This window comes from Crocodylus siamensis, chromosome 2 (genome assembly GCF_052110815.1).
Source record: "Crocodylus siamensis isolate JL-2025a chromosome 2, ASM5211081v1, whole genome shotgun sequence".
NCBI classification, from domain to species: Eukaryota; Metazoa; Chordata; order Crocodylia; family Crocodylidae; genus Crocodylus; species Crocodylus siamensis.
This window is the reverse complement of record NC_143396.1, coordinates 8553222-8578024: the sequence shown is the minus strand read 5'-3', so window position 1 is coordinate 8578024 and position 24803 is coordinate 8553222. Positions and strand designations below refer to the sequence as shown.

Sequence of the window (24803 nt, the reverse complement as noted above, 5' to 3'; positions counted from 1 at the left end):
TCCTCATACCCAGCCGAGCTGCCCCAGAAGCCTGCTAAAACATGCATGTGCAAGCTCTGCGAGAGACGGGCTGCTCCACACTCTGTCCTGCTCAGCATTTCCTACATCACCTTCTACAGCCTCCAGCCAGCCAGAGACAGGACTGACACCTGGGCCAACCCTGCCCGACATCCAGTTTCCTATACAACCCACATCAGACCTAGCTTCCCAGCAGGGGTGTATGCTGCATGCTCAGCAGCATGCAGCCCAATATTGCCAGACCCAAAATCAGGTATCAGCATGTGACATGCTGGGGGTTTTCTGACCTCCCCCTGCCTGCCCTGAGTGAGGGCAGGAGGGAAAAAATGCCACAATTAGTGCTTGTCAACATGTTCACATGGACCAAAGCAGGCAAGCTGGGCCTCTGTGCTCGCCCCAGGTCTGGTCTGTCCCCTGCACAAGCAGCAGGGATCTCTTCCCCTTTCCCAGCACAGGTGTGGCAGGGAGTAAGGGGATGGGAGGAGAGCAGGTAGCAAAGCTAGCCTCAGTCACAGGAGCTGCCTGGTCCCCTCCTGACAAGGCCTGGGAAACTCGTGGTACTCACAAACAAGTCACTGTCTGACCCATGGGAGAGACAAGCTCAGATGAGCGAGGCAGGAAGGGGGCACGTTTAAGCTGCTCTCAGTAACCGGCTGCTTTTGGAAAACCAAGGTAATTTTGCTGCCAAGCAGACACGTCCAAGATGGCCACATGGCACGCACAGACGGCTCCTGCCCGCCAGGAGAACGGTTCCCGAAAGCAGGAGAGTTTCTATGAGACGTGGGCTGCTTGCAAGAAGCTGGCGCGCAGCAATACCGAGCCTGACGGACGACAGCGCTGTGCAGAGCCCGACGGTGCTCGGCCAAAGCTGACGTCAGCTGGGTGCAGACTCCCCGCAGATCACAGAAAGGATTCTGGGTGCCGCGTCCCGGTTCGCTGCTCCTTCGTATTCGCACCCTGCACGGGGACGCCCGCTCGCATCCTCCACGGGGATGCAGAAGTCTTGCATGTAGGGAACGTGGATGAGCTGGAACGAAGGTGACCCCTGCATCCTCAAGAGCCCTCTCCCATAGGAGATAACATCATTACCAACCAGGCTATGCCCCCTCCCCACAAGAACTCTGCCTCATTCAGTGCACAGGATGAGCCCAGCAGACCAATACACCGTCAGGATTTTACCCAGGTGCTTCACAGACATGAGTTTTTGCAAAGAAAGAACCGTGTCCTTCGCTCCACAGCTCTACCCCATCCCCAGGGCTGGTTAAAACACAGCAGACAAGGCAGGGCCCTTACAAAAAGGACTCACGAGCCCGTCTTCACTGGAGACTGAGCTGATGCTGTTCCCAGCTTTCCGGGGCTGGGTTTAAGGGGTCCAGAGGGCGTCTTCGCAGCACACTTGTAAGGGAGAAAGCTTAAGAAACAAATTCTGATGTGGCATCACTACAGGGCTGCCAAGCATGGCCCCAAACAATATATCCCAAGAACCTCTGCCAGCTCAGCCAAGGGAGTAGCCGACAGCAGCAGTAGGTTGTCATCCTCTACAAACATGAAGAGCAGACAGAGATCTTGCACACGCACACACCACCAGCGAGTTGCCCGCAGAAAGCTAAGGAGCAGCAAGAACGTGTGGACAAACGGCAGCGTCTCAAGTGGAGAGCAATAAAAACGGTTGGGGCGCTGAGGCTTGTGAGGAGCAGCTGAGGGAAATAGGCCGACTGAGTCTGCAGAAGAGAAGACCGAGGTGGGATTGAATAGCAGCCTTCACCCCCCTGCAGGGGGGCTGCAAAGAGGATGGAGCTGGACTGGTCTCAGTGGAGGCAGATGACAGAAGGAGCAATGGGCTCAAGCTGCAGCAAGGGAAGTTTAGGTTGGATATTCGGGAAAACTCTCTCACAAGGAGGGCGGTGAAGCGCTGGGACAGGCTACCCAGAGAGGTGGTGCAGTCTCCATCCTTGGAGGTTTTGAAGACCTGGCTAGATAAAGCCTTGGCTTAGTTGGGGCTGGTCCTGCTTGGTCAGGATGCGACGTCCTGAGGTCCCCTCCAACCCTCCTTGTCTATGATTCAAACTGGAGATCTTGGCTCCGGAGGGAGGGGGCTCTAGCTGGCAGAGGTCTGCTTGTCCTCCCAGGCTACCAAACCTGGCACCTTCTTCCCCATCCCCATCGTCTCCTCGGGCCTCTTGTCCCTTTCCAGAGTCCCGTTCTCCTCACGTGTCTAGTGGCAGCCCTCCTGCACCGCAGACCTTTCTCCCAGCCCATCCCTCCCTTCCCCTGTGCTTTCTCCTCCACTCCCCACTTCTCCAGTTTCCCTGCCCTTGAACCCCAGGTCTCTGCCACACACCTCCACTCTCCATGCCCCATTTCATCCCCAGCCTCCTGACCCAGGCAGCTCAGCCTGTTCATCCCACTCCCATCCCTTCCCTTGGTCCTATATTTGTCCCTTCCGAACCCAAATCGGAGAGCTCTTCCTCTGGACTGCCTCGGCACAACCAGAGGGCTCGGGAGACCCTGGCCCCTGCCTGCTCTCCATGCCAGTGCCCAGCACGGGAACTGGGGAGAACCTGGCATCACCCCCTTACCCCGGGCTGGGTGGAGCGTGGCCACTACCCTGCTCCATGTCACAGCCAGCCAAGACTGCAATAACCTTTTCTCCCTCCTAAAAATAAAGCAGGTGTTTTATTGGGGTTGCGTGTTTTATGCAAATAAATACAGCAGCTACAGACCCCGAGTCCCAGGTAAGGAGAGAGCTAACACACAGCACTGTGCGAGGTGGGCGCTGGGGAGCAGAGGGACCGAGAGATGTGCTGGGCTCTGCTCCAGCCCCAAGCCAGGCAGGACACGCAGCTGCAGGGATGCTGCCTCAGTTTCCCAAACCGAGAGGTGCAGCCAGCCCTACTTCACAACCTGATGCCCCGAGACAGGGAACAGCCTTGGGATGGGACTTTCAGATGAGCCCAGCACAACAGAGGAGGGCAAAGACTGTCCTTGCGGTCTCACTGCAGGGTCAGCATCTGGGCCCAGCAGCTGCCTGAGCCAGCTCTCCCAAAGACCTCTAGTGCCCGCTGCTCCCGTGGGGGAAAGAGCCACACCTGCCCACCATCAACTCAAGGAGCCGCTTGCAGAGCTAAGGAACTGCGTCCAAGTAGGCGAATGTTTAATCCTTAACTTTCCAGAGCAATGGGTCCACAGAGCCCCACCATGGGGTGGGCAGACAGCCAGGGAAAGGGGCTTCCTCCCTGTCAGCAGGCAACTCCTTCAAATCCACCTCCTAGCAGGCTGCAGACCCAGGCAACACGGTGCCTTTGTGCTGGGGAAGAAGCCTTAAGAGCATCGGGATTGCATGCAATGTGCTCCAGCCCCAGAGGGTTGCCCACGCGGGCGTTGGCCCACGAACGTCATGCTGAGAGCAGACAGCAGAGGTCTTAAGTGCAGGCTGGACGAATGCTCGGTCTGAGATGGCTTACCTAGGGCTGAGCCTATGGGGCTGCATGGGAGGATGCTCTCTTCCAGCCCCATTCCCCTCCAAGGCCTCCATGCACTTTCCCCTGCTGCCTCCAACTCATCTCGCCACCAGTGTTTCTCCCATTAAACACCCTGCTCACTGTCAAACTAATAGTGCAGAGCGCCACGGAGGTGCGCTCCCTAACCCCGCCGGCCCCACGCGAGGGCTGGGTGCTTTCCCTGCTGCTGCTACAGATCAGCAAGGGGGAAAGAGACCCCTGGGTGCACCTGCAGCTTCCCCCTCCCAGCTTTGCACCCGCTACTGTAAGGGGCACAGCTTTCACGCAGAGGCCATCGGCAGGACGGGGGCATTTGTCAGCAGAGGCATCCCAGCCCTGTAAAGATATAGGTCAGTGGATTGGATTGTCCTTGGCAGGGGAAGGAGCCGGATGCCACCGTGATGAGCAAAGCCCCACTCCTCGATAAACAGCCCCTGCCAGGGCGCTCTGGCCGTCTCGGGTAGCAAACAAACACGGCTCAGATGACAGGGTGCAGGTGCCAGTCCCGAGTCATCCCATCAGCTCAGCACCAGAGCCACCACGCTGCGCCGGCATGTCCCCAAACAGGAGAGGGCGGCAAGGGCTTTAATACAGTCCCCTCCACCAACACATGAGGTCTCTGTTATTGTAGAGGAAACCGAGCATGGGTTCAACACCATGTCCTGGCATTGAGCACTCCTACACAGGCCTGCCACCACATCCGTGTCGGAAGAGAAGACCGAGGGGGTTTGAATAGCAGCCTTAACTCCCTGCAGGGGGGCTGCAAAGAGGCTGGAGCTGGGCTGGTCTCAGTGGGGGCAGATGGCGGGACAAGGAGCAATGGGCTCAGGCTGCAGCAAGGGAAGTTGAGGCTGGATATTAGGGAAAACTCTCTCATTAGGAGTGTGGTGAACCACTGGAACAGGCTACCCAGAAAGGGCATCTCCATCCTTGGAGGTATTGAAGACCCAGGTAGACAAAACCTTGGCTGGGATGATGTAGTTGGGGCTGGCCCTGCTTGGAGCAAGGGGTTGCACTAGATGGGACCTCCTGAGCTCCCTCCCAACCCTCATTTTTTAGGATCCTATGATTTGACAACAGGTCTCCAACCACCTGAAGGTCAATTATAGAGAGGATGGAGGTAGACTTTCCCCTGTGGCCGGAGGGGACAGGATTGGAGCACCAGCCTCAACCTGCAGCCAAGGAAACGGGAGGTTGGAGATGAGGAAGAACCTCTCTCACTTTGAGGGCGGTTTAAAACACTGAACAGGCTGCCGAGAGTCTCCATCCCTTAACACTGCGAGAGCAGGTTACACACGGGGGGGATGGTTTTGTCGAGGATGATTCTGCCTTGAGCGAGGCCTGCTCCAGCCCTAGCACCAGAGGTGATGCTTTAAGGAAAGGAGAGCATTTCTGTTAACACACAGAGCACTGGAGGGGTATCTGGGCCTCATCTAAGTGTCCATCCCCAGATCCCGTCGCAGGCATTTCTCCTCGTCTAGCCTCCTGCAGCTCTCAAAGTCTGTGGGACCGACTGGCGTCCCTGCCATGCCCCTTCTTCCCCGGGTCCCAGAACCCCAGGTAACACCGGGCTGTTCCTAGCCAGCTCCGAGGTCTAAATGGTCCTCCTTCCAGGGGCCAGAAGCCCCCTGTTTGCTTTAGCAGCCCTGAAGACTTCCCCAAGGCTCAGATCAAGGGACAGAGCAGGAAAGCCTCTTCCAGCAAGCCATGCCACAAGAGACGAGGATCATTAAACAGTGCAATGGAGAGGCCAGGGACCAGAGATCAAGGGAACAGCCCCGACATGCAATTAAGCCTAGAATAACCTTTGCATTGTCTGCCTGCCGCTCACTCACACAGAGCTTACCAAATCCAAAGTGCTCCCCCTTTGACGGACAAGAAGAGGACTATGTCCATCCCCAAAGCATGCCCCCAGCCACGAACGAGCTCGTGAAGCACCCACCGCTGCCAGTGCTGTGGTATGAGCAGCCCCGGACCCAACTAGCTCAGCTTATTTCTCAAGGCTTCTTACAGCGGCTCTTGAAAACAGCAGGAACTGGATGGTTTCCCGGCTGCTAATAGCAGCCCTCTGACAGCTGCAATCAAAAGGGAGTTCACTTCGGCCCAGAGCACACAGATCCAGTCCCTTACATGCAGCTGCCCAGAAGGCAAGTCTCGAAGCAGACGGTCGGGTTGAAACATGCAGCGCGCTTAAGAGGCTTGTACCAATGCGGGTGGCATTTAAAGCCAGCGATGGGCAACGCGTGGCACAGGCAGACTGGAGAGGGGGCAGGCAGCACAGCAGCGGATAATGCAGGGAGCAGAAAGCAGAGCAGGCAGGGAAAAGAGAGCAGGGAGCAGAGCAGCACAAGGTTGGTTTGCCCCTGATGTTTTCAGTAACAAAATCAACTGGGACGGGTGCCCCTTTATGCAGAAAAGTGCATGGATCGGGTAGGTGTGTGAGGGAAGCGCAGCTGGGAATTAGCTGAGCCAGCTGGAAGAGGCCCACAGCCGACACAAGCACTGCATTGCACGCCCACAGACCAGTCCGTGCTTTTCCAGCCCAGACAGGCCGTCGGCCCCATGCAAGCCGGGCTCCTGGCATGGAAGCACTTTGCAAAGATAACGCAGCAAGTCTCTGCCGCGCCCTGCCTAAAGCCAGCAGCCGGCCGAAGATCTCCGCAGCATCGGGGACTGCAGAAGCCAAGCTGTGGTGGGAGCCCAGCGACAGACATGCAAGCAAAACCCGCTCCTGGGGGTTCTTCGGAGAGCCCAAAATGAAACGCAAGATGAAGAGCCCCAGTTCTGCCAGAGATCCCTGCCTCCCCTGATGCAAGCAGCTGCCAGAGCCAAGATCAAAGAGCCTCCCACAACTGTTTGCTTAGTGCCTCTGATGTGCACAAATTGCTTGTACGGTCCAGTCAGCCCCCAGCCCCCACTGCCAAGCAGGATCGATGCCTTGGGACAAGACCTGGATCACCCCCCTCTATCCTGGGGGGGAAACCGAGGCGGGGTAATGACACGTCTCGTTCAAGGTTGCATGCCGTATATCTGAAACAGGAACTCGGGTTTCCTAACTCCAGCCCCATGCCGGAGCCAGGACAGCAGGACACACAAATGGCAACATGCCTGCAAACCCCCAAGGCAAAGGATGCACCCGCGGGCCCCCAGCTGCAGGAGCTTCGGCATCGACGGGGCACGGCACTGAGGTCGCTCGTGGTCCAAGGGGCTTGCCACACAGGCTCTGAAGGGGCTGTGGGCATCTGCAATGGAGGGGAATGCCATGGGTATCTGAGGAGCAATTTAGAGGGGAATGAAAAAATGCAAACGCAGCCCGAAGGGGACCCAACAGCAAAGCTACCCTGCCCACAGAAGAGGGTCTGACGTTCAGGCCCCTGCTGCACATTACCTGTACGGCGCAACGAACTGGTAAACCGTGCAATACATTTAGAGCAGCCTCAAGTGCAAAGTAACTGCCATGCAGTTAACCGGGTAACTGCAAAAAACAGTAGAGTGGCCTCAAGTGCAGACCATAAAAATGACTATCGAGCTATAAAAACAGCCAACCAGCTACAAAGGCAGTGCTTGAAAATGTGTAACAAGTCTGTAGCTGGTCTCTATCCAGCTTTAATAGAGCATGTAGTTGCATACAAGGATGCCCACCACGTACAGCCCCGTTCAGTCCCATGCTGCGTCTGGGCACGAGAGCAGTGCCAAGGAGGGGACGGAGAAGATGGGCCCAACACAGCCCCTAGCCACCATCCAGGAAGAGGGAGCTGGGCCAATGGGTCTCTGCACCGCAATGATGGGAGCCGGAGAAAAGACAGTTTTAGGATAGCCCTGTGCTGACAAGCCTGGCTCCGAATCAAACATGCCGATACAATGGGTCCTTGCAGCTACGGCTGGGCACGAGAAGGGACTCTAGGGGCCCCCTCTCATTCAAAGTCAAAGACAACATGATTCCCTTTCTGGGAAGCAGCCTCCGAAGAGGCTATCCTTCCAATTTTGTACTGCACCATGCACCGCAGTGCAGAGGTAAGGCAGGATTTCCACCCTTCCCCCAGCTGCAGGCTCAGTCTACAGCCCAGGCTGCAAGGAAACGAATGCAAGGTGCAGGCGCTGTATGTAGAGGCATGCAGGCTGCGCCACCCTGGAGCCATACAAGACCTAGGGAGGGTCCCTCCCCGGTGACGCCCGTGCTGCCGGAAGGGCTGGTGCAGGGGCAGCACGGCTCCTGCCCTGCGTTGACGCTGCCCACGGCACCGGAGGAGGGACTGCCCACATGGAGAGGAAGCAGAAGCTGCGGTGGCGCAGGGAGGAAGCGAGGCTGTGCCCTGGCCCCCGCCCCAGACCGTACCGCAACACCAGCCCCACATGCAACACTGCAGAGTGTTTAGGGCACTGCCAAGTGGGTTCAGGAAGGTCCCCTAAGGCTGAACCCAGACCAGCATCGCTACCTAAGGATCCCTCCCTGTTTTCCAAGCAAGCACAGCCCTCGCCATGCCCCGATGCTTGCTGATTTGCCCATCTATTCACCACAGGATGGAAGAAGCTGGGGTCGCCTTTTAAGACAGTGTCAGATCCAGGAGCGTTCAATCCTGATCCCCCGTGGGAGCATGGCAGGATTAAACCATGGGCACCTCTGGATCCCACCCCTGCACTGGGCCTGCGCTCGCCCCATCCACACGCCAAGGAGAAATCCTTCCCCCGAGTTCGCGCTCGCCCAGGTGACCGGTCCCGAAGCGCCCGTGCCGCACGGCCCGGGAGCATAGCAATGCAAGGCCGTTTCCCGCAGCACCTGCAGCGTTTCGCGCCGTCCCAAGGTCACGGGGCTTGCAGCATCTGGCAGCTGAGCGAGGAAGAGGAAAGCAGGGCTGAAAAACAACCAGGCAGGCCAGACGGGAACAAAGCAAGGTCACCGCAGGCAGTGAGCAAGGCTGAATGCCTGATTAGAGCTGGCCCAGCTTCGGGAGCAGGGAACGGGGTCACTGGGGCAGCGGGAGGGAGTGGTTTTGCCGATCTGCAGGGGGGAGATGGGTGCTTGCCCTGCCACGGGACAAGGGGGTGGCTCGGGGTTGGAGGAGGATGGGCAGGGGATGCCAAGCGAGGAGGTCGTTTGGCCCCGACAGATTCCCGGCTAACAGCAGCGATGACGTGGCGGGTCTCGGTCCGGGCTTTGCAAAGCCCCCCGGCACTGCCAGTCCACGGCATGGCTGCAGAGAGCACGGGCTCGTCTCAGGCACGAGAACCAGACGAGCCAAGCGGGACCAAGCCCAAGCCCACAGGGCCGGCTGGCTAATCAGGGGTTCGACGCAGCCAGACACTTCCTGGCTTGGGCAAGTCCTCACGAAAAATAACACCCTCGGGTGCCTTCGAGGCAGAGGCTTCGGCACCGCCCCGGCTGGGAAGTGAAGCAAACGGGATGCAGAATAGGGAGTGGCAACTGCCCATTTCCCATGCGCGGCGGGGTGGGCAGAGCTAGGTCTGGTTCCCAGGAAGACCAGCCCTCCAGGGCCGTGCCAGCACGCTGGTTGAGTGCAATCCAGCAGGTCTGGGGAGACAGGTTTGGAAAGTTTGCTTTCCACCCCGCCGGTCCCAGCCTGCCCTGCAAAGACTATCCAGTCCCATGCTCCCCCCTATCCAGAGCAGAGGAAACTGAGGCTAAGAGGAGAAGCTGGCTCACCTGGAGGCTACACCAGGCCAAGCGATCCTGGTTTCCCCTGCCCACTGCAAGTCTCATGTGCGTCGCCACCCCAGCCGCACTCTGTGCACCCTGCAATCGTACTGGGGGTCAGTAGGAAGTGGGGGTGGGATGCTCTGAAGAGTCCCTGGTGCTGAGGGCTCTTATTCCTCGAAACCCCACGTGCTGAGCTGGGCTATTCCTCCTAAGCCTGACCACAGAAAGGGGTCAGAGGATGCATCTTGGAGGGGGAAAAAAAAAAATGGGGAGGGGGGGATGCAGTCCACTCCTGGTGGGACACCAAAAGCACCACGGAGGCAGGAACGGCCCAAGGAGGGAAGACGAGAGCTGGACCTGCCCATAGGAAGGAGATACAAAGGCCGAGGACGAGCCAAGACCTTCCCCGGCGAGGGGGGCAGGCGGCAGGGGACGGACACGAGACCCTGGCTGGTGGGACCTGCATGGGGAAGAAGGGCAGAGCCGTCTGACAGGAGGGACCAGAGCAGACCTGGCTGCTGGCAACTCCTCTGGGAAGGGGCTCGAAGATGGAGACAGCTCGTGCAACCCCACTCATAACCCAGTGGGCCGCGTGCCGGGCTGGACTTGGAGCCTGCACGAGCCCCTGTGCAAGAGGCGTGAGGTCCTGACCCATCTACGTCCCTCCTCCCTGCAACAGCCGGGCACGCGCCCCTCTCGCACACTGCCTCCCACCGCACTGGAATAACCTGCCCCGATGGCAGGTGCCCATTACCAGGCCCGGATCAGAGCAACGGAGGTCTGAGCGGTTGCAATTGGGGGGATTTTCTGGTTGCTTCTCTCAACCTTTACTAAATTAACCAAGCACCGAGCCAAAAACTTGGGAAAGAAAGTTGGTTTATATGAACTTTGCCAAGGAGCCTAATCTGCGTATAAAATGAACTTTTCCAAACAGGAGATTTTACCACCTTCAAATCTCCTACGAAATATGAACTTTTTTTTCCACCCAGGAGGACTTTTTCAATCTTTTCTCTGATGCCTCATAAAGGGCGTTTGTGCCTGAAAGTTCGTAATTAAAGAATATTTTTTGCAAAAATCTAATTGGTCCCAATGCTGGACCTTTTCCTGCCAGCTCTGTGGGTCATCTCCCTTCCCTCTCCAGCCACTTTGAAAAGGGAGGGAGAAAAACCAGTGGCAGGGAGACATGCACGGAGCCAGCAGAGCTGCTCTGCCCCATCCTGAGAAACCTGCCGGGTTATTTAACCACAGGCTCTCGGCTGCAGAGAGACTGAAGGCTGCTCGACCGCAGGCTGCAGGAAGCGGTTGTTGCCCCACTTGTCGATGGGCACCGAGCAAGAGGAAGGAGCTGTGCAGAAATCGGGGGCCCCTTAGCCCTTCTTAACCCTGAGGATCCCACGCTAGCCCAGCTCCCACAGTGGGATTGCAAGGCTTGCGGTGCCCGGGGCTCGTGCAAGACCCACCTCCTGGAGTCATGTGATGACAGGGAATCATCCTGTCTCTTGCGCTCATTGCTGTCCTCTTTGCATTGGGACATTCGCCAGATCCCCCCCCCAGTCTCCTCTTCTGCAAACTCAACCATCCCAACACTTCCAATCTTTCCTCACAAGATTCATCTATCTTCCAGGCCTCTAAATCACTTGTCGCTCTCGCTGGACTCTTTCCAATTTGCCTGGGTCTTTCTTGGAGTGCAGTGCCCAAAACTGGATGCACAGGTGAGGCTGAACAGAGTGGAAAACTCCCTTCCTGTGACTTATATACAATTATATATTATTATAGCCCAGCATGATTTTTTTTAACATGACATGGCTCATGAGCCAACTAGGCGTCACCCATTATAATCCCCAGCCCTAACAGCTAGGAAGAAAAGCTTGAGACCCTGACATCATCCCACAACAGGGCAGTTAGCATTGGGGGCTATAGGCTTTACAGGCAGGATAGAGGAGGAAGGAAAGGGGGGGTGGGCACTCTGTCAAGGAGCAATATACATCCTCTGCCAGCAAAATGGGGTCAGAGGGGCAAGCTGCAGTGCTCTGGGTCAAGATACAAGGGGGCCGTGGGGAGAGGGATTTAACGGTGGGGGTCTACTACAGACCCCCCAACCAAGGGGAGGAGCTGGACCGGGAATTTTCGGGCCAGCTTGCAGAGGCACTTAAGGCAAGGGATGTAGTTGTCCGGGTAATTGAAGTCACCCATGACATCTGCTGGGAGGAGCAGTCAGCCAAGACAGACCATTCCCAGAGGCTCCTGCCCAAGATACAGGACCTCCACTTAATTCAGGGGTGCACAGTCCCACCAGAGGAAATGCCCTGTTGGACCTGGTCCTGGCCACAGACGACGACCTGGTCAGGGGCCTCCAGGTCCTCGACCGCCCCGGTGACAGGGATCATCACTTGCTGGAGTTTACCATCCAGCGCAGGGTGTCGAGGGCCTGCAGCAAGGCGGTAGCCCTAGCCTTCAAGAGGGCCAACTTCAACGAGTTGAGATTAGTGGGAGAGGCGCTGGGGTCCCGAGAGCAGGGGAACTCAGTGCCCAAGATGAGTATCGTCTGCTTAAGGAATGACCACTCCGGGCCCAAGGGGTGACCATCCCAACAAGAAGCAAGGGGGGCAGGAGTTCCTGAAAGCCCCCCTGGCTCACCAAGGGCGTCCGGGAATGCCTGATTGCCAAAAAGGCGGCGTACACCCGGTGGAAGGGGGGTGCTGTCTCCAAAGAGGAGTATACCTCTTCTGCTCGGGCCTGTAGAGGGGCTGTCAGGAAAGCTAAGGCAGACATAGAGCTAGGACTTGCGTCCAAAATCAAAGATAACAAAAAGTCCTTTTCAAATATATAGGGAGGATGAAGAAAGCACCGGGAAACGTGGGGCCCCTGCAAAGTACGCCGGACAATCTGGCAGTTGCGCCAGAGGAGAAAGCAGACCTCTTTAACCGATTCTACATCTCCGTTTTCTTGGGCAGGAACCAGGACTCCCCCACCGCGATGCCAGATGGACTTGAGGGGAACGCCTCCAGACCTCAGGTTGGGGAGGACCGGGTCAGAGAGCTTCTGGAGGGGCTGGATGTGCTCAGATCAGCGGGTCCAGATACTCTCCACCCCAGGGTGCTGAGGGAGCTAGCTGGGGTTATTGCAGGGCCCTTGGCACGGCTTTATGAGCACTCGTGGTGCTCGGGCCAGGTGCCGGATGACTGGAAGGTAGCCAACATGGTCCTCATCTTTAAAAAAAGGGAGGAGGGAGGACCCAGGCAACTATAGGCCCGTCAGTCTTACCTCAATCCTAGGGAAACTCTTTGAGAAGAACATCATGAAGCACATCAGCGATGGGCCGGCCTCAGAGATGATGCTCGAGGGCAACCAGCACGGTTTCATTAGGGGCAGGTCATGTCAGACCAACGTGATTGCCTTCTATGACCAGGTCACAAAGGCAATAGATGCAGGTGTCACTGTGGACGTAGTCTTTCTAGACTTCAGCAAGGCCTTTGACACCATCTCCCACCCCATCCTCATTAAAAAACTAGGCGACTGTGGCATTGATGCCTACACAGTCAGATGGATTGCAGATTGGCTGAAGGGTCGCACTCAGAGGGTGATGGTGGACAGGTCATATTCAACCTGGGGAGAAGTGGGCAGCGGAGTCCCCCAGGGCTCCGTCCTCGGGCCCGCACTGTTCAATCTCTTTATCGGCAATTTGGACAACAGGGTGAAAAGGAACCTGGTTAAATTTGCTGATGATAGCAAAATCTGGGGTGAGGTGAGGGAAAGACGCAGCAAGACCTGGATAGGTTACAGGGGTGGGCTAGCAAAAACAGGATGCGTTTCAATACTGACAAGTGCAGGGTGCTGCACATGGGCAGTAGTAACCAGCAGCACACTTATAAGATGGGAAGCTCCCTTCTTGAGAGCACAGAGGCAGAAAGGGATCTCGGAGTCATTACTGACTCCAAGATGAACATGGGCTGACAATGCGAGGTCACGGCTGGCAGGGCTAACCGCACCTTGTTGTGCATCCACAGATGCATCTTGAGCAGGGCCAGGGAGGTGATCCTCCCCCTCTATGCGGCACTGGTCAGGCCGCAGCCGGAGGACTGCGTCCAGGTCTGGGCGCCGCACTTCAGGAGGGATGTGGACAACATGGAGAGGGTCCAGCGGAGGCCACTCGCATGGTCAGGGGGCGGCAGGGCAGACCCTACAAGGAGAGACTGCAGGACCTGAACCTGTTCAGCCTTCACAAGCGAAGGCTGAGGGGGGACCTGGTGACCGTCTATAAACTCACTAGGGGGGACCAGAAGGGTTTGGGAGAGACCTTGTTTCCCCTAGCACCCCCTGGCACAACAAGGAATAACGGCCACAAGTTGTTGGAGAGGAGGTTTAGATTAGACATCCGCAAGAACTACTTCACGGTCAGGGCGGCTAGGAGCTGGAACCAACTTCCTAGGGAGGTGGTATTGGCTCCTACCCTGGGGGGCTTTAAGAGGAGGCTGGATACCTACCTGGCTGGAGTCATCTGAGCCCAGTTTTTCTCCTGCCCAGGCAGGGGGTCGGACTTGAGGATCTACAAGGTCCCTTCGACCCAACTTCTATGATTCTATGATCTAAAGGGTCAAAGAAACAGCCCCTATAAAAACCTTAAGATTTGGAAGAAAAATTCTTCCAAGCCACTCACTCCCTCCCCACAACCCAGACGAAACTCAACCACTGAACACCTGAAACTGGGGGCACTGGAGAGCCCTACACGCTTCAAAACACCAGTCGACTGATTCACCAAAAGCTGAAATGCAGCCAGCTCTGGGGAGGAGCATGGCAGGCAGGCCCTTGCATTCAAGAGCTCCTAACAACATGTCCCATTGCTGAAACATCTCCGAACAACCAGGCTCTCTTGGGGCCTTTAAATGCAACGTGTGTGGGGGGTGCACTAACCTCATCTGGCAGCGCAGAGGGTCCTGCCGTTGCAATCCCAAGCAGGGGCTTACTTCTCCCCACCTCAACCACACATGCAGGGACTGGGTGGGCTTCTGGAGAGAAGCCCTCCACCCCCTAGCACTCTTGGCTTCATCGCCTTCCCTCCTTAGGGCTGGGCCCCAGCACTGCAATGCTCTCAGAGGAGCCACGTACCTGCACAGCTTCTGCACCAGATGCAAGCTGCAAACTCCCTGCCTTTTCCACAGGGATGCCGCATGCACAGCACGGCTGCACGGGGCCCACGCCAGCCCTGGAACCCCAACCGCGCAGGGCAGCCCCCCCAGTCTAGGAAGCGACCTCCTGCAGACAGGAGGGATAGCTCAGGAAGACAAGCACATCACAAGACCACACAAAGTGCTGAGCCCAGCAGGGACACTGGCTCCAGGTGGAAATTTTTAGGTATTATAGATTTGCATTTTCTGACACAAAAAGGTCTTGAACCCAATAGGGTACGGGGCGTTTCACAATCTAGTCGCTGGCCAGGGATGTGCCGCTAGACACAAGCCATTATGACCGAACGATATTCAATATAAGCACCCCAACCGGTCCTCACCAACACCCCCTGCCCACCAGCTTTAAACCACAGGGAGATGCAAGGTAAAATTCAGACAGAAATAACATGACTGGGAACTCTGAAGGAAGAGCCTGATCCCCGGCCAAAAAGCCACAGCTCCATGATCAATACGAGGACTACTTTAGCCAGCAGCCTGTCTGCAGCAAAATGAAGGCAGCAATTAGAAATACAAAGGCGACAGAGAAAATGGGACGACGCAAACTGCGATTGATTTAGGGCTCAGGTAGAAAATAGATAAGGGAAGGGACTCAGGAACAGAAAGTCTGTAGCCTGAAGGGCAGAAGGGAGGGCGATTAAATATACTTGGAAGGAGAGAAATCCTAGCATTACTAGATGGAGAGGGTGAAACGGCTACTGAGACACAAAAGGCTCAATGACTTTCCACTGTGCATTAGGAACGACTAGGATAACATGCTTGTATTACATAAACCCGAAGTAAATGCTTTTTGTGGTCCACAATTAAAGAGGATGACCAGTCTCTCCTAGGTGAAGGAAAAAAAAATCAGAAGACCCACATACATCTACAACCAAGAATCCTTAAATAATTGGCAGAAGAGATCTTTGCGCGTTTGGATTTAGCGTTTCATAAATCCTGGGAGACTCCAGAAGGCAGGAGGAGGGCGAGCAGCGCATCACTGTTTAAAAAGCACAAGCATAATGATCCAGGCCGACTACAAACAAGTTAAGTCAATAGCAATCCTGGGCAAAACAGGAGAGTCGACTGACGGAGAGCATGCTTCAACCCGGGACTACACAAAATAGGTCTCAACCAGATTTCATTCCCGGGGATTACAGACCCAGCTGACGAACCGTGCAGACGCAATGGCCCTGGGAAGGCCTTTCCCTTGGTATCACAATCCCTGCCGGTGACAAGGAAAAGCTTCGCTGCGTCTCGGTGCGGCACGCGTTAAGGGGATTGCGGATATCAGTGGGGAATCCCCATGAAAGGACGGCACTTCCAAAGGGCTTCTAAAAGGCTCGGCATGCAGGGGAGATGCTGATCCCCACCGTCTTCAGCGGCATCGGGACAGGGCTTATAAGCCTCAGAGTAAGCAAGACCCATTCGAGCATCCCGTTAAACGCGGGCAACAGCCACATTTCTGCATCCAGGGACGAGGCCCGCACACCGGCCAGCAAAGCACCAACTCAGGAAGGATGCAGGGGTTGCAGCACCTTAACCAGAGTCCCATGGATGCACCGAAAGGGAGCAGGAGCACGGAGGGGACCAGACCCAAGTTTCGCTGAGAAGTTAAATCCTGGGACAAGTCATCAGCAGAGACCGTGAATATCTGCATCGCCGGTGAGATTTTGGAGCAGGCTGGACATATAGTCAGGAATGACTTGGCTAGAGGTGGTCCTGCCTGCTCCATCCCCTGCCCCAGAGGACCTCTCCCAGTCCCTCCCAGTCCAATTTTCTGCAAGCCTATAACCCCGAAGGCACACAGCAGAAGATGCATGTCCGGGTCTGAGAGAGGCCTGCTATGTACCTCGAAAGAGGAGATCACCTCCCACAGTTATCTGCAAAGACTAAGCTGGGGTGTGACCCATCTCCAAAACCCTGAAAGCCATTTCAGCTGCTCTGCAGAGGACCCCGAAGAACCAGTAACACCCCCCCCAGACTTTTATTACTTTGCACCATTTCATACCAACCCACTGGCTCCCAAGGGCCACGTGGACAAGTCTGGCACAGCAAGCAGAAGGGCAAACAGGGGCTTGGAGATGTGTCATAGACCACATCCTGCTCACGGTCACTGGAGACTCCCATGCTTTCTGGTACAGGCGTCTACACGCGTTAACCCCACGGATGTGAAACCTCCCAAAGCCGCGTGTGCAGCTTGGGGCAGCCCCAGCGGAGAGGACCAAAACCAGAACAGCTTCTGTCCCGTGCCATTCAGAGACCTCTCACTCCAACAGCAGCACCTCGAGACCTCCAAATCAGGGCGAACAGCGCTGCAAACGTGCAAAAAAATGCCCCCCAAAACAGTTCAGCCTCAAGGTTTCATCCCCCTTCCAGCTGGCCTCCACGTGGGCAAGACGTTAGCCATGCACTTAAGCTTGAATTAAGCCCCTTAACGAGGTCTCTTTTGAGTTCCTCTCTCTTCCCAACACCCCCTGCAAGTAAGACCAGACGAACCTACCCTTCTTCCCTTTTTTTAAGCATCCCCATGTCTTCCTCCAGGGCTGCCTACATTAGGCCAGCAAAAAGTCCACCACGGCCAGCTGGGCCATGACAAACAGGAGCTGGCCGGAGTCACACTACATTACATAGATTACACAATTCAACAGTTAATCGCACAACACAACTATTGTCGCATATGCAAAGCAACTATCACGCAATTAACCAGCCAACTGCACAATAAATTGAGACCAGCCACGCTGCAAAGGAATGAGCGCACCATAAAAATGGCTATCCAGCTACAAAGAGCCAACCAGCCATAAAAGATAGTGCTGGAAAAGGTGTAGTAGCTCTAGAGTGGTGCTCTGCATTTTCCAGTTTTTATTTTCAAAAAAAAAAAAAAAAATTCTGGGAATTTTTCAGGGTTTATCTTCCAAACGTAAAAACCAGGTTGAAATGGGGATAAAAGGAAGAAAAGAAAAGAAATCGGTTTATATTGGGGAAAATAATAATACGTTCCATGGTGGTGAGGGAGGGGCTGGAGTAAGGCTGGGACTACCCACTGGCCACTACCAGGGCTGCACCAGGAAGCAAAGCGGGGAAGCAGTCAGTGAGTGCATGGGGCAGGCCACAGCCCTTGCTGCTACATGCCCCCCGGGGAGCGCTGTGCAGCTGTGTCAGGCTCTTCCCAGGGGGCGCGTGCATGTGCCCGGATCTCACGCAGGACGAGAGCAGGCTGCTGTCTACCTCAAGTGCCAGGAACAGCTCGGTGCCACCGCCGACCCCAGCCAGCACTGGTAGCCTACTCTAGTCCCACGCAGAGATCTGGGGGCACACACTCCCCAGGAAATGCCTGGCGCAGCTCCTCAGCCTGGAGCCCTCCGGGGGGGGGGGGAGCAGCAAGAGCTGTGCCCTGTACCCACTGACAGCTCCCCCCACTTTGCTCCCTGCTGCAGCCCCAGGAGTGGCCAATGCACTGCACTGCGCCCCTCCCTCCTGCTGCAGCAGCCTATTGCCGGGCTGCCCTGGCCCTTGGGGGAAGTGGAGGGTGGCACACGGCTGGACATGATGGGGGGGAATGACCTGACCCTGACCTCAGCTCCAGCCCCTCTCACTCTGCCTGGGGTCAGAGCCAGGAGCCCCACGGCCCGTGCAGAGCAGCCAGGTGCCGCGCCCACCTCTGGGAGTGGGGCTGGGACAGGCTGTCCTGCCTCCCAGCGCCCAGGACATGGTGGCAACTGGGACCTGCCCGCCCCAGGAATGATTCCCCTGACCCCTCCCGGGGGCAGAGCCAGGAGCCCCATGCCCCCAGGCGGTGACTCCAGCCACCCTCCTCCAGCCCCCGCGTGGCCACCATCCCTCCCCTTGTCCCTGCTCCACGTGCGGCTGCCGCTGCCACCACCCCCAATCGGTTTTTACTGCTTCACACTGAAAAATGGGTGTAAATCAGTAAAAATGGAATAACTTCAATAAAAAAAAATCCAATAAAAACTGAGAATGCAGAACACTGCTCGAGAACGAACTTCTATCCGGCTTTCGTTTGGCACAGGACCCACCATGACGCTGCCTGACCCCTTTAGCAAGGCCAGGCTGCATCTGTGTCTACCATCAAGCCTCAGTCTTCCTCCCATCCCTGCCCCATGCTGAAGCGCTCGTGCCCGGCACAGCGGAGGCTCAAGGGGCAGATGCACCTCGGCAGACCAAAATGCGCACGATACGAGGCTGAACTTCATTCCTTCGTCCCAGTTCCCGGTTCCTCGGCCAAAGCTAATCAACGAAAAAGCTGCTAGCAAGAAACGAGACGCGCTGCAGAGCGAGATGGCATCACAATAAAGGTATCGTATCGCGTCAAAAACCAAGCACATTGCCCGAACCAGACTGAGCGCCTTGAGCAGCGGAGCTCGCTTGGTCACGCGGCTGGGAGCCCCCAGGGCGCCCGGGGCTGGTGATGGGGCGCGTCCAGCGCCGCCCGGGAAGCTGGCCCGCGAGCACCCACCCGTGCAAGCCAAAGGGCGCCGCGCCGCCCTGCCCAGCGTGGGGGTCTGCGCGAGAGGGGCGCCCGCATACTCACTGGTCCCGCGGGGCGCGGCCGGCCTGCAGCGCGGGCCCCAGGGGCAGGGTGGCGCGGCCCAGGAACTTGTCCATGCCCAGCAGGGCGCGGTGCAGCACCGTGAGCACCAGCTCGCCGCCGCCGCCGCCGCCGTCGCCCCAGTCCGGCGGCTCCAGCTCGAAGGCGCACTCCTCGGCGGCCCAGCGCGCCCGGCCCGCGCCGCCCTCCGCCGCGCACGTGCTGTACTTCTCGCGGCCCAGCTGCAGCACGGCGTAGACGGGGCCGGCGCCCGCCTTGCTCCGCAAGCCCCGCGCCTGCAGCACGGCCACCTGGACGTGCGTGGGCAGCCAGCGCGGCGGCGCCGGGCCCGGCTCGGCCATGGCGGGGCGGCGGCGGCGCGGTTCTGCGGTGTCACGCGCGCGGCGGTGCAATGCGGCGGCCGCCGAGCGCCCGGCAGGGCCCGCTGCCCCGCGGCAACTTTCCTCACAGCGCGGCGGGGCGGCGCCGCCCCGCCCCGCCCCTCGCCCCGGCCCCGCCCACCGGCGGGAGCGTCGGAGCGGCCGCGTGCGCGTGAGGCGCAGCCCCGCGGCCCCTGCGCTCTCCCGCGGGCCCCGGCCGAGTCCGCCGACGGGCCCGCGCCCCCGGGGCCTGGTGTCGCCTCCCTGCCGCCCCCCGCTCGGGGCGACTCCCCCGGTCCGCCAGGGGCCCGCGCCCCCCGGGGGCCTCGTGTCGCCTCCCTGCCGCCCCCAGCTCGGGGCGACTCCCCCGGTCCGCCAGGGGCCCGCGCCCCCGGGGCCTCGTGTCGCCTCCCTGCCGCCCCCGCTCGGGGCGACTCCCCCAGTCCGCCAGGGGCCCGCGCCCCCGGGGCCTTGTGTCGCCTCCCAGCCGCCCCCCGCTCGGGGCGACTCCCCCAGTCCGCCAGGGGCCCGCGCCCCCGGGGCCTTGTGTCGCCTCCCAGCCGCCCCCCGCTCGGGGGCGACTCGCGGCCGCGTGCGCGTGAGGCGCAGCCCCGCGGCCCCTGCGCTCTCCCGCGGGCCCCAGCCGAGTCCGCCGACGGGCCCGCGCCCCCGGGGCCTGGTGTCGCCTCCCTGCCGCCCCCCGCTCGGGGCGACTCCCCCGGTCCGCCAGGGGCCCGCGCCCCCCGGGGCCTCGTGTCGCCTCCCTGCCGCCCCCCGCTCGGGGCGACTCCCCCAGTCCGCCAGGGGCCCGCGCCCCCGGGGCCTGGTGTCGCCTCCCTGCCGCCCCCCGCTCGGGGCGACTCCCCCAGTCCGCCAGGGGCCCGCGCCCCTCGGGGCCTCGTGTCGCCTCCCAGCCGCCCCCGCTCGGGGCGACTCCCCCAGTCCGCCAGGGGCCCGCGCCCCTCGGGGCCTTGTGTCGCCTCCCAGCCGCCCCCCGCTCGGGGCGACTCCCCCAGTCCGCCAGGGGCCCGCGCCCCCGGGGCCTGGTGTCGCCTCCCAGCCACCCCCCGCTCGGGGCGACTCCCCCAGTCCGCCAGGGGCCCGCGCCCCTCGGGGCCTTGTGTCGCCTCCCTGCCGCCCCCGCTCGGGGCAACTCCCCCAGTCTGCCAGGGGCCCGCGCCCCCGGGGCCTCGTGTCGCCTCCCTGCCGCCCCCGCTCGGGGCGACTCCCCCAGTCCGCCAGGGGCCCGCGCCCCCGGGGCCTTGTGTCACCTCCCAGCCACCCCCCGCTCGGGGCGACTCCCCCAGTCTGCCAGGGGCCCGCGCCCCCGGGGCCTGGTGTCGCCTCCCTGCCGCCCCCGCTCGGGGCGACTCCCCCAGTCCGCCAGGGGCCCGCGCCCCCCGGGGCCTTTGTTGCCTCCCTGCTGCCCCCCACTCAGGGTGACTCCCCAAGTCCACCTCACAGGCCCTTGGCGGGGCAGGGGGGGGGGGTCCTTCTGGGCACCCTTGGGAGCACCTCCCGGGCATACATCACCTGGTACACAACCCCATTGCACGGCATTGCAGCCCCCCAGTCTCCCCCCGGTGCTGTGCCACCCATCGTGCATTCGCGGTGAGGGCGCCTCTCACCGAGGTGAAGGACTGTGCACTTAATCCGTGTGCTATCCCGACTGATGCCACTTCGCCCAGCTGTGCCCCCTGCCCAGACCCCCGTCCTCCAGCGTGCCCGCCTTTCCCCGCAGTTTGGTAGCATCCGCAAACTTCATAACTGAGCTCTCCACCCCTCGCCCGGATCACTGACGACTATGTTAAAGAGCATGGGTCCCAGCACCGATCCCTGGCGGGCCCCACGGAGACGGCCCATTAATCGCCCCGCACGGGGAGCCCGTTGCCCACCCGCCGTGCTGAGGACTGGTCAAGTCCGGCACCAAGTTCGTTCGAGAGAATCCCGTGGGAAGGCTTTGCTGAAGTCACATCCACCATGTGTGCCTCATCCAAGTGCCTGCTCCCGGGGCATAGAAGGACACAGGGTTTCTCAAGCACGATCTACCCTCGACAAAGCCGTGCTGATTGCTTCTGAACACCCCATCCGTTTCCAGCTTGCAAATGATGGCCTCCTTAATAAGGTTTTCAAAGATTTTACCCAGGACCGAGGCCTGTCATCATCCCTCTTCCCACTCCTGAAAATGGGCACCACGTTGGCCCTCCTCCCGTCATCCGGGACCGCTCCCAGTTTCCACGACTCTTCAAACAGCCTGGCCAGGGGCACTGCTATTAGCTCGGCCGGTTCTTTCAGGACTCTTGGGTGCAGGTTGTCTGGCCCCGAGGACTTGAAGACGTCCAAGCGTTGCAGGAGATCCCGCTCGGGACTGATTTTGTGTAGTCTGTTGTCTTCCCTATGCTCCCGGGGCCTCTGATCAGGCGAGCCCACGTTTGATTTCAGGAATACCAATTTAAATATTCAATTAGGAGTTTGGCTTTTTCGCAGGCATCAGCTGTGGGCTGCCCTTGAGTATTTAGTAAGGGTCCCCCGGTGAAGCCTGATCTTTTCTTACTCCCTGTGTATCTGTAGAAGGACTTTGCGTTGTCTTTTATTCCGGTTGCCACTTTGATCTCCATGCCTGCCTTGGCTTTCTTATCTCGCATCGGCAGGCCCTGGCGATGCAGGTGCATTCCTCTCTGGCTCCTAAGTCCTCCTTCCACTGTTTCTATGCTTCTTTTTTCTTTTTTAGAAGCTGTCTAATATTCCTGTTGAGCCAAGTTGGTTGGTTGGCTCCTTTCCCGTTTTTTGCCCGCATGGGGATGGCCTGTTTTTGAGCTGTGAGAATTGCCTCCTTAAGGAAGCACCTCTATTCGTGCACTCCCAAGTCATCTGGTGGCTGATTGCAGGGGCAGGGGGAGGAGCGGGGTCTGAGGCTGTTAGTCCTCACACTGCTGCCCTTGTCCTCCCAGCACGGATTTGGGGGGTTTTATCAGAGAATTTGCAATTTTGCAAATTTTAACTAGGATCCCTGCTGATCACGCTCCTCTTCTTGGGAGAGAGGCCTGTAGTAAACTCCCACCATCGGGTCTTCGTCTCCTGATCTCCCTTGCATCCTGACCCATGAGAGGGTCTCGAGCACAGGTGACCGGTGCCCCCCGAGTCTGGGGGAGCCAAATGTGTAACTGGGGGGAGGGAGGCAGCAGCTGATCACCAACCGGGTGGGTCCCCCAGCGGCCAATTGCCGAGCCAGCGGTAAAACCAGTAGCACACTTCCAGTTTTGTGGCTGGTATTTCCAGGGGGTGCATGGCCGATCTAAAGGGGCACACGTGCACCCCCTACGCGTCGCCAAAGACGTAGAGGACTGCACCTCCTCCCTTCCCAACCTGATCCCGCCTGTAAAGCTTATAGCCCTTAATATTCACTGCCCAGTCGTGTGTCTCATCCCACCATGTCTCTGTTAACCCAAGCGGATCAAAATCCTCTTCAAGCAGGAGGCGTGCCAGTTCCTCCTGCCTGTTTCCCATGCCTCTGGCATTCCCATAAAGACACGAAAACTCCTAAAAACCCCTTGGGTTTTCTGACACACCTCTGGTGTCGCGAGATGCCATTACCAATCTGGCTGTCCATTTTTTGAACACCCCCTGTGCATTGTGGTGGGTAGTGGTTTCGTGGAGTGGACCCTTGTCCCCAGCCCCTGGACTTGTCTAGCTGAGGCAAGGAGCGTGGGGTAATGGTCAGTGGGGCGGATCGGACCAGCTTAGGGAGTCCTGCTGCGACATTTCTGATCCTCGCTCCTGGAAGGCAACAGCCCTCTCGTGCAAGGCAGATGGCTCCTTCCGTGCCCCACAGCTATCACCCTGTGTGTTATAATCTAATATGATAGCTAATCTAATATTATAATCTAACATGTATTTACATATATTATACATTTATATTATATTATATATGTAAATATACTATACAAACTACATATATATTATACACACTAGATACATACTATAATATGTGTGTGTGTATTACTATAACATATGTATTAACGTGTAATATATAATACGGGGTTGTTGGTTGTAGCCATGTTGGTCTAAGGACATAAGCAGACAAAGATTCTTTGGGTAGATGTGATCTCTTTTATTAGCCCAGATAAATAGTTGGAAACATTGTTCTTTCTCTAATTTATAAAATATATATTATTCTCTAATATATACATATGTATATAATATATATATATACTCAAATATATACTCATTACTATACATCAATAAATTACATATACTATATATTTTATATATCATTCATTCATAAATGATATATAATATATACTATATATTACATATTATTCATTAATGTATTATTTATAATATGTTATACAATGCACTAATGTATATATTAATGGATATATATTACACATTAATACATTAATTACATTATATTATATAGCATTATTGCATAGTATGTTTCATTAATGCATGCATTGTAGTGAATGTGTTTAATGCATAGTAGTCAATGTACATTAATTAAAACACAATGATAATAAGTATTATTAATCATAATCATAGCCATGATAATCATGATAGCAACAAATGAATGATCATTAGTATTCTTATCATAATATTCATGGCAGTGACAATACTAATAATAATAGCAATAACACTAAGTTAAAGATCATTTCTAATAACAAAGCAGCAGAAAGTGATCATTAGTATTCTTACAATAATAACAGCAGCAATAGCATTAATACCTTAATGATAATAATAATAATGGCAAGAATAATAATCCCCCGATGTAGAAGCTGTGTCCAGCAAGGGGCCAGTGGGCATGACCCAGGCCCCTGCCCCTGAAATGTTCAGAGATCAGGGGCTATTTGTGCTCAGCTCCCCCAGCTGTGCCCCCATCCCAGCTGGAGCAGAGGCCCCCCAGACCCGGGGTGCATCGTGCAAGAGAGCTGTGCCAGGAGAGGGGAGAGGATAACGCCCAAGAAGTAAGCCCCGCTTGGCTCCTGCCACAGAGCACCCACTATCCATCTCCCCCCACCCAAGCGGTCACCACCTTGCTGGAAAAAGACGGCAAAGAGGCCCTGAGGCTCTGGTAGCACCCGACGGGGCATGCAGTTGTAAGGATGCGTGGGGCAGAGGGCATCACCACAACCAGAGGCAGTGAGGGGGAAGCCCTGGGAGGGCCCACAGCCCTGGACACACAGCCGGGCCCCTGCTCACTGCCATCACGGCAGGTATCCAGAGACCTTGCGAGCCGAATACCAACCCAGCCATGCCCACATCTCTGGGGACAAGCTACCAGCTTCTGGCACCCGTGGGCCATGGCACGTAGGACTAACCCACGTGGGTTCTCCAAACTCTCCATGGGGCAGGAGTGCCCTCCATTTTGTGCCAGGGTGCAAGACGGCAAGGAGGACAAGGGTGGCATGCGGTAGGGATGCTTAGAGGCACTTGTGAGATGCGATGTGGACTTGGACCAGCTGCTTGGGGGGGTGAAGAGCTGGCCTGGGGCATTGGTGGCACTGGGGCCAAGATGAGCTGCCAAGTCTTGAGGAGTCCCCA

At 57.4% G+C, this 24803-nt stretch overlaps 1 protein-coding gene across 3 annotated transcripts in view; it reads right to left on the bottom strand.

Moving 5' to 3' along the window:
* Positions 1-19363, bottom strand: part of RAB11FIP5 (RAB11 family interacting protein 5) — a 78399-nt gene extending 59036 nt beyond the window's left edge. For 2 of the 3 annotated variants that reach the window (XM_090035122.1, XM_090035123.1), the window contains exon 1: positions 18889-19363. In XM_090035122.1, coding sequence (XP_089891248.1) covers positions 18889-19247 — 359 coding nt within the window. In that variant the 5' untranslated portion in view covers positions 19248-19363. Of the gene's footprint in view, positions 1-5364; positions 5430-18888 lie in introns of those variants that run through there. The other variant, XM_090035124.1, reaches the window with a different exon arrangement.
* Between the last annotated feature and the right edge of the window lie 5440 nt (positions 19364-24803).